At 43.2% G+C, this 9,297-nt stretch overlaps 1 protein-coding gene across 1 annotated transcript in view; it reads left to right on the forward strand.

The window, feature by feature from the left end:
• The window catches only part of RSPH9 (radial spoke head 9 homolog), a 29,043-nt gene that overhangs the window by 10,795 nt on the left and 8,951 nt on the right, over positions 1-9,297 (forward strand). Inside the window, exons 2-4 of the mRNA XM_017739951.1 lie at positions 166-347; positions 1,054-1,183; positions 1,740-1,886. Of these exons, the coding sequence (XP_017595440.1) occupies positions 166-347; positions 1,054-1,183; positions 1,740-1,886 (459 nt within the window). The remainder of the gene's footprint in view (positions 1-165; positions 348-1,053; positions 1,184-1,739; positions 1,887-9,297) is intronic.

Below are 9,297 nucleotides of genomic sequence, written 5' to 3' on the forward strand. Positions count from 1 at the left end.
CGGCGCCCGCCTGTACGGGGGGGGGGGGCGGGGACCGGCCTGGCCGCTTTGGGGCTGTGGGAGTCGGGGGGTGCTGTCCGGCTCTCCGGGAGGGAGCCTCGCTGGGCCCTGAGGGGCCAGGCGAAGTTGCTTCGAGCCCTGTTCTTTAACGGGCTCAGCCCTGAGTCGTGCTTGTCGTTGGCAGCTTGAACTGCTTGGACTGGAGCCTCCTGACACCAGCCACCAAGGAGATGCTTGCACTGGCGGAGCAGCTGAAGGGCCGCTTCCAGGGGGATCCTTCTTTTGAGTACAACTTGGCTGAGATAAACGCAGAAGCTGCTGCAAGACTGACTGAAGGTGGTAGGGAGGTAAATGCAGCAAAACACTTTCAAACTGTCTTTGCTACAGTTGTGCCCCCTGCACTGGACAGGTGGTGGCTTCTCCGCCTTTGTAATGAGCAGCATGAGCGTGTGGTCAGGCAAAAGATACACAATTTCCTCTTGGTTAGAGCATGGGGCTAATAACACCAAGCTTGCAGGTTCACTCACTGTACAGGCTGTTCACTTAAGAGTTGGATTTGATGATCCTTATGGGTCCCTTCCAACTCAGAATATTCTGTAGCTCTGTCTGTAATTCTTCACTGTCATTGTGTAGCAACAGCTTCTTGATTGAACTCTTACTTGAGTTTTTGCTGGAGTTCAACAGGCCTCAGAAATAGTATATATCCCCTATGCTTTATTATGCACAACTGGTACAGATCTTCACGGTGGTTTCTGAAGCTTTAATAGTAACTGCAAGCAGCATTCTTTATAAATGATTAGACAAATCATAAGTAGGTGAATTGAGAGGGAGGAAAGAACAGATGAAGGGATGGAGAGTTAAATCTCTGGTGAGTCTAAACTGTCTGCTCCTAGTCATGTTTTCTGTCATATCTTATGAGAGAAATGTCTCTTGAGGTCCTCGTAGTGCCACTGGACTCCAAGATGGTAAGGCCATTGTGTCACCTCAAGTTTATTTTCAGAAATGGAAACAAGGAAAGCCCTGCCTTTAAAATTTCCCTATTTTTCTTTAAAGCCTGTGATCAAGGAGGAGGCCCGCCTCATAGCTACGATAGAACAGATAGACAGAGAAGTTGGTATCGTCCCCCGGGGGGCATTTGTGAAGACTCCTCTTGGGTCTGTGCATGAAAACAGGCACTTTGAAGGTAAACTCTGATTGTCTTTTTCAGGATCAACTGTACTTTGATCATAAAGGCTGTAAATTAAGATGACTTTCTCTAACTGATGTTTTGATTTCAGTTGGGGTTTTTTTTCACTTTGGTAAGATGAACAGGGAGGAGAGAATCCAGTGCCACTAATGTTCAGGTGCATGATCCAACTCTGGAAGGTGGGAAAAAAGTCAGTAATAGTTCTGAGTCATTAAACTGAGTCATTTGTCTGTATAAACTGTAGTTTATGTCAGTGTTTAGCAGTTGCAGATGTAGTGAATTGTCCATTTAGATATAGGATATGATCGAATGGGCACAGAAAGTTGTCCTCAATTCGGTACCCGTTGGTTATCTGGGACTGCAGTCAGAATGGTCTGCAATGCACAGCATCAGGGAGTGCTGACACCTGTTTCTGACAAGCCTGCTGTGGAGTCTACTGGAGAAAGACTGTGATTCTGTCCTAGGCTGTGGGCATCAGAGAAACATATACTCAATAGTATAATGAATGTTACCCTAGTTCACTGTATTAATGTTCACCAATGGCTGTTTGCAGGTCTGTCTTTGCTGGAGGCAAAAAAGTTAAGTTCCTATTTCCATTTCACTGAGCCTGTTAACCTGAAGAATAAAACCCTGCTGGAAAAGGCTGACCTGGACCCATCCACCGACTTTCTAGATTCTCTGGAGCATGATATCCCACAAGGTAAAGGTAGCAAAATCAACAGATGCAACAGGGAAGTCTGAATAGCCTAGGAAACACTGAGGGGACTGGTGTGGGTTACTGTAGAGATGGTATGCTTGGGAGAAGCTTCTGTGAATCTGTAAAGGAACTTTATCCTTTACTAAATATTACTAGTTATTTCCTGTTTTATGCAATTCTAAATGCTTACAGTGGAAAGATGTAAGTGTACCAGGGCTGTCACATCCTCACAACAGGTCTGACCACTCTCTGCCTCAGTGCCATATTCCCTCCTGACCTCTGTTAAAGCCTGTGACAACTGGTGACCCTATTGGGAGAGATAACTCCACCAGTGATAGAGGGAATTTATGTGGTTTGAAGTATTTCACACCTCTTGTCCCATCCAGTATTGCTCTTTATCTAAATGGGCTCTCATTAACACCAAGCTGATATCTCGGAGAGGCTGAATTCAAATGTTCCTTTGATAAACTGGGTGGGAATAGTCTGTACTCTGGCAGGATTATACACTGTGAAAGGAGAAAAAAAATATAGGCATACTGGATTGTATCTTCAGTTTACATCTCTGCTGTTCTGCTGGAGAACTGCAAATATATTTAAAGTCTCTTCCAAGGATCCTTCTGGCAGGATATTTCTCTAAAGAGATGGGAGTGGCTTGTTATTTGTTTCTATGTGCTTTTTGCTGATTTGTTGCATTTTTTTTGGATTGGACCAAATGTTTCATATCCTCTGTCGAGAAAGATTCTAGGGAAACAATTAGAACTTAGATTTGTTGTTTTATTCCTGTCCTGGAGTAGTAGGATAGGATACTAGGTGACCTGTGCCAGATGCACAGATGAGTGGATGGACAGTGAATTGCCAATGTTGTAAATAGCTTTTCAGACTCTCTCTCCCTTCCTCTCTCTTCTTACCCCTTCCTCCCTTTGGCAAAAGAACCCCCAAAAAACTGAGAATGTGAGCTCCTGCCCGAATTCTGAACATTTTTGACAGAGCATAAACCGCTAAAATCTAAACCACTCTTCAACTTACTGGGAGTGTTCTTGATGCAGTTGTTTTCCAGAAGTGTAGACTGGAGAGACTGCACATTTTTACATACACTGGCTCATTGAAGTGGCCCTTTTGACTCAAAGCAGAATTGCAAGAGGGATTAGATCCTAGATATCTCCTAAGAAAATTTTAGCTGCGCGTTTGTGTGCTAGTTTGGGTGTTGCTACTGTTTGCCTTCCCCCTGCTCCCCTCCCTATTTTCCTCCCTCCCTCGTGGTAGGGAGACACACCATGTGTTACACATGAAGATGGTGGTTTTTTTAAAGTCTTCAAATCAAATTTGACTTGTAGCTGTATTTTACCCAGTGGCAGACAGAAAGTGGGGCTCAACCGTGCCACTGTCGTGATTGTGTTCCTGTGGCAGCCTGATGTCTCCGTAAGCATGAACCTTTGCCCCCTTCCCAGGCGGATGTTGCTGTTAGTGTAGATTTCAGTCTTCTTAAAAAAGTTACCTCTTAAAGACTGCCTGAGCTAAAGTGCAGCTGAGTGCTTCTTAATGGAAGAGAAGATTCATCGTGGTGCCTGTGCAGCTCTGCCTGCTCTGTCCTGAATTCGGCGATGAGGTGAAGGAGGTAGGACAGGAATTGGTTACAGGATCAGCAAGGCATGTAGCCTCTCTAATTGCATTCTATTACATGCAGATAGGAGCTCTGACATTAAAGAAAGATCAACCCAGCCTCCTTTAACAAGCATTCAGGTTGCCTAAAAGTACTGGTTGCTTGTGAAAATGTGGGGGAAAAAAAAGAGGGCAGACACAGGCTTTCTGCTGATTTTATCAGCATGGCTTTGCCAAAGTCACTCCTGGTTGTGAGACACTCAAACTCTGGTTCTCAGATAACTTTCCTTCAGCTCTGACAGTGCATGTTGGTCCTGACAGAGCAGAAAAAGTAGACAGTGCTTTTTTTCTATTTACTGACATGTTGTTCATAACTCTGGCAAATCCCCTCACTTTGACCTGAAGTTTTTCTTGCCTTTCCTGGTTAAATCCTGTCTTGACCAGTTATTGTCAGAGCAGAAGTAGGAATTCTCAAATTTATTGCATCTAGAATTGTGACTGAAGCTAGAATTGTCTCTTTTCTCAACAAATACATAAGAAGTGATCTGGGGTAAGTGACACTGGAGTGATGCTCCCAGCCTGCATTGGCTAAATTCCCTTAGCATCTTAAAAGACCTAAAGAACAGAACTGAGAGCTTAAGGGCTGATTTTAACCTGTCTAAAAGTAACAACTCTGTTGGAATAGTTTTCTCTATTAATTGGAGACTTAGCATCTGTGATGGCTGTCAAGGGGGTAACTGTCATAAGATATATGGTGTGTCATTATAGGAGAGCAGAGGTGTCTTACAGAATGGAAAGTTGGAGGCAGAGAGAACATTTTATATGACAGCTGAGAGGTGGGAAGAAAGGAAGTTAAAACTAGGTTGAATAAAGGCAACAATGGTAAAAGCAGAGTTTAGTGCAAAATTGGAAAACCTGGAGTTTTGTAACAAAACTGTCTGCCATTCTTATCTTTACCAGTGATATCCATGGTGTTTGCAGGTTCCAGATTCTGTCTGTGTGTCTATCTATCAGGTACTTTAAAAGTTCAGAATATGTTGCTGCTCCTCCTTTAATCATCCTGTGAGTCTGTCTGTTTTTTCTTGGTGTCTCAGCCCCCACAGACAAGTGACTGACTTAGTTTTTTTTGGTTTTTTTTTTAATGCATTTTTAAAAATGATTCTAGAGAAAAGTGGGACATGAGAACCTTGTCTCGACAGCATGAACATGGAGAGGTTGTGATACTGATCTTCTGTCACCACAGTATCAGATCATGTAATGCTTCATCTTGATCCAAATGGCCAGCTGGCCAGACCGTTGCATGATGGGATCTGTAGGTTTTGCTGGCCATATGTCTGCATTAAAGATAAGCTTGTTTGTTCTAGTCTAAGCAGACAATCTGCTCAACTTTATGCACAATTAGATGTGGCCTTTCAGCTGCTGGCACACTGCCAGCGTTGTCCTTTCTGCTGCATGGAGTTTGGAACCCTGGACATAGTATTTCAGGAACTAGGGCTGTGGCAGTTTTACATCTGCTTGTAGATAATGGAATGGCAAAGCAAATAGCAATAATTCCTAGCATGCCTACAGCATTTTCCCTTGATGACTTAATGTTGTGGAGATATGAAATAAGAGAGACTTCTCAGGCATTGATAATGATGGAGGAAGTGAAAATGGAGGGGGAAGGTTGATTTTACTGTGGCCCTGGTATCAGATCAGAGTATGCTCCATTATGCAAGGATAAAGAAAGGGGATGAAGGAAAGCCTAAGGTTACTAGTGTAGAACAGAAAGCTTGGAAGGAGGTGAGACAAGGGATGGGGAATTCAGTTCTTGGGCACTTTGAAACTACAGTTCAGAAAAGCAATAACTTGACTCTGAGGGTTACAGATTACTGACTCAGATTACTTTGATATGGAGATAAGGGACACCAACAGAACACTGCTAAAAACTGATGTAGGTGGGGAGGTATGTCTAGATAGGAAAAGATATGAGTGGAAATAGGATTTATATGAGAAAACTTTCTTCAAAAGTCATGACCCCCAGCCAGTAAATAGCTGCCTTTGGCTGAAAACCCACCACAGTTCCCTTGTAGATTAAGAATAGAAATTAGAATTTAAAAAGACATATAAAAGGAAATTCAGAAGGTTTGGAATGATTAATGATTGATATAAATTGGAATTTATAATGAGTAGAGAATGACAAAGGGAGCCAGAATAACTGGAGTAGTCCATGACAACGGTAAGGCAGATTTTTTTAAAACTATATTGAGAAGAAAAGAAAGCATAGTAAAGGTACTGGAAACTGTCACTAAATGGTGATGGTAAAAAGGCTGATAAGCATGTGGAAGGGCAGAAGAGCTCAATTTTTTTCTGTTCTATTTTTGGAAAAAGTATGGACTTGATCAAGACAATAAAATACTGTTTCAGACTTTGCTAAGGGAGGGTAGAGTTAAACAACATTTACTGTGGGTCAAAAACATTAAAATGGCCGAGTCAGATAAGTTACTTTTGAAATCATTATCTCAGGAGACTTGTGGCATAATAATCTTTAATATATCCCAGCACTGCAGATTTATTCCCCTAAATTTAGTCTTCCTTAGCAGTTGTGATTCAGAGTTCACTGAATGGATGTATTTCTGGAAGAGGTCAGAAAGGAACCAGTGCCAATATTGATATTCTTCAAATATTGATATTCTTCAACTTATTTATAAATAATGTAAAAGTAAAGGGTTGGTTGAGACACAACTAATGACACAGGGAGGATGGATACAGAGATCTGGAAAACTGGGCTTACTTAAATACAGTACATTTTGATGTGCCTACCTGCAAAGTCACATGAGGAACGTAAGGACTGTAAGTCAGACTTTGAGAATTGTATTCTAGAAGCTGTGGCTCTGAAAGGAAATCCAGGCACAACCCACTGAACATCAGCTCCCAGGCTGATCCTGAGACTTAAAAGGGTAATTTGATCTGCAGATACATAAACAAGGGTGTAGCAAATAGGAATGGGGGGGGGGCGGTGTGACTTTACTTTTGTATATACTGTTAGTGGAATCATAACTGGATTACTGCACATTGAACACTGGAGAGTTGCAGAAAAGAGTCACAAAATTATTCAAGGGCTGGTGAGAGATATAAACAGTTCAATCTGTTTATCTTGAGGAAAAGCCCATGAGAATGGCTGTATTACACTGTGTAAATACTCCGTGGAGTTTAAGTATTAGGTACTGAGGATCTATTTATTGTAGCAGAGAAAGGCATAACAGGAATCAGCAGCTAGAAAGTACAGCCAGAACTAAAATGAACAATTAGATAGAATTTTTAACAGTGAAATGATTACCAGTTAGCAAGGGTAATGGATGAGCCTGTGTCTCTTGATAGCTTAACATCATGTTGGATGTCTTACTGGGAACTGTGATTCAGTCAAATGCAAATACAAGTTGATAGTCCCAGACATGCATAACTGACTTCAGTTAAACGGGCAGTGGTATGTAGGAGGTATGTCTGGCCATAAACTTGATGACAGCCATGGAGGGTGATGTTCAGCTTGGACTTCTTCTTTGTCAGTAGCAGTAACGCAAAGGTGACAGTGGGTTCCTGAGACAGTGATTAAGTGCAAGTCAGCTCACTTCAGCTGGCTTTGCTTTCTGAACTATGATACGTGAGGGCTCAAAAGAGGACTGGGGAGATTCCTGACTTAGTGCTGTCCATTGTGGATCTTTATTGCTGGGAGAGATTTTATAGCATCATTCCAAATGGGTATACAGTGGCAGGGTGAATCAGTGAATCTTGTGTACTTGCTGTTTTAAGATGAAGGTAGGGTAGAAGAAGTGCCTAGACAGAAGATCATTTCAGCTCCTTTACCATTTGACTGTGGAGGAAGTGACAGCCACTTGCATTGTAGCTCTATTTCTTCACCTGAAAGTGCAGTGGTTTTGGGGCATTCCTTATACAGCATTACAGACAAAGGGATTTGTGGCCATTTCTTTGGCTGAACACTTTGAGCACTAGCTTTTCTGTAAGCTTGCTGAACAGTAGCCTCAGTTAGAACACTAACCTCCTGTCATCTGAGGTTCATTAGCACAGTCTTTATTGGTTTAGCAAAAGCTGGTGCCTAATGGGTCCTTGAAGATGGAGGGGGTTGCATTTCTAAGTGGAGATAGTTTCCGTGGCTGCTCTCAAGGGCCATTTTGGTAGCCCCATCATGGCTGTCCCAAAAGTCAGGGTGCAGGAAGGAAGAAGACCAGGAGGCACGACCCTGCTTTATCTCCATACATTAACACAGCTAATTAACTTGCTTTCGATCTCCCTCCCCCTCCCTTCAAGGCGATTAATCCCCTATCAGCCTCGGTCTCCAGCTATTTGAAGAGTCTGTGTCTGCAGAGGTATTTACAGCCCCCAGCCAGCCACCAGAGGCAAGGGCCCTTTATCAGGGCTCTAAGACAAATGGCTGCCTATCTCCCTAGTGGCCTTGCAAAATCCAGCAAAGTGCTATGCTGAGCTGGCCACCTACTTTCACCCAGCCTCCCTTCTCCACTAACATTTCACAGATGTGACCTGAGCCCTCCCCTTTCATTGCTTAACAATAAGCAGCACCTCCCCAGCTCTGTGAAAGCTGAGAGCAATAGCACTTTACTCTTTAGCCTGCCAAGAGCCACACGGGGACAAGGCTTTTCAAGCTGTCTCACTGAAATCCAAACTAAAAGACTCATAATAAATGAGAGGGCAGTACTTCATATTCGCAGGGATAAAAAGAGGTAGCCAAAATGTAGACTGAAATACCTAGCATGGCTCACAGCTATCCTCATTCCTCGTTAGGAGATGTGGTCCTTAGGCTTGGTGAATGTGTGAAACTGAGCTACAGAATCCCATGGAGTTACCTGACATTAAAACAAGTAGTTCTGACAAACAAGCTTTACAATACAGTGTTAGAGAATGAGAAAACTAGATGAGTGTGCGCCAGAACAGCAGGATTTCTGATCTGAAAATCGAACCCAGTATCTGGCTCAGTGGGTTGTTAGTAAAAGCATTGGTACCTGAATTTCTCTGTTCAAACTGAAGTCGGCCATCCCTAGCAGTAATTCCAGGATGGCTCTACCTGCTTCCTTCCAGCAGGGTGCACTATGGTGCCAGCATTGTCAGTGCTGAGCACAGTAAAGGAAACCACGGAAAAGTAAAATGAGAAAGAAAAATCACCAAGAGCAGCATCAAATCGAGAAAAAGGTATGGCCTGAGTTTCCAGACTGTGTGTGGCATACTGGCCTCCTGAACTTTAGGTACAGAGAAGATATTCTCTCCCTTTCAAGCTTAGGCAATTTCTGGAATGGTCACTAGGCTTTTCAGTAGCTTTCTCAGCATCCTTAGCGATCACGAGCATGCAAATGGACATACACAATATATAGGCATGTCCCCTACATTCTTCGAAAGTAGGGTCATTCTTAATTTTTGCTAATGATGTGTAGAGGCTGTTAAGGCCATTCCTGCAGTGATCCAAAAAAGCTGAGAGCAAGACAAGATGCTGTCCTTCCTACAAGCTGGGGTGCTGCCAGCTCAGGAGTTCAAGATCAGACTGCAACCTCTCACATGGCAGCACGGCAGGAGGACTCCCAGCCCAGCTATTATTAGAGCTTTTGACTGGCTGATCATGGTCTGCTTTGATTGCTGGAAAGGAGCCTGTTTTCCTTGGGCTTTGTGTGTATGGGTAATAAAGCAGTGCATTCACTGCTTTTGGGTCCTAGGTCTCTATCACCTCAGGTCTTGTTTAGTCAGACCTTGGATGAGTTTATACTGGAACAGGGCTGCCCATCAACTGAGAGCTGTGGTGGAGTCCTTCGCC

This window comes from Corvus brachyrhynchos, unplaced genomic scaffold, assembly GCF_000691975.1.
Source record: "Corvus brachyrhynchos isolate BGI_N302 unplaced genomic scaffold, ASM69197v1 scaffold31, whole genome shotgun sequence".
NCBI classification, from domain to species: domain Eukaryota; kingdom Metazoa; phylum Chordata; class Aves; order Passeriformes; family Corvidae; genus Corvus; species Corvus brachyrhynchos.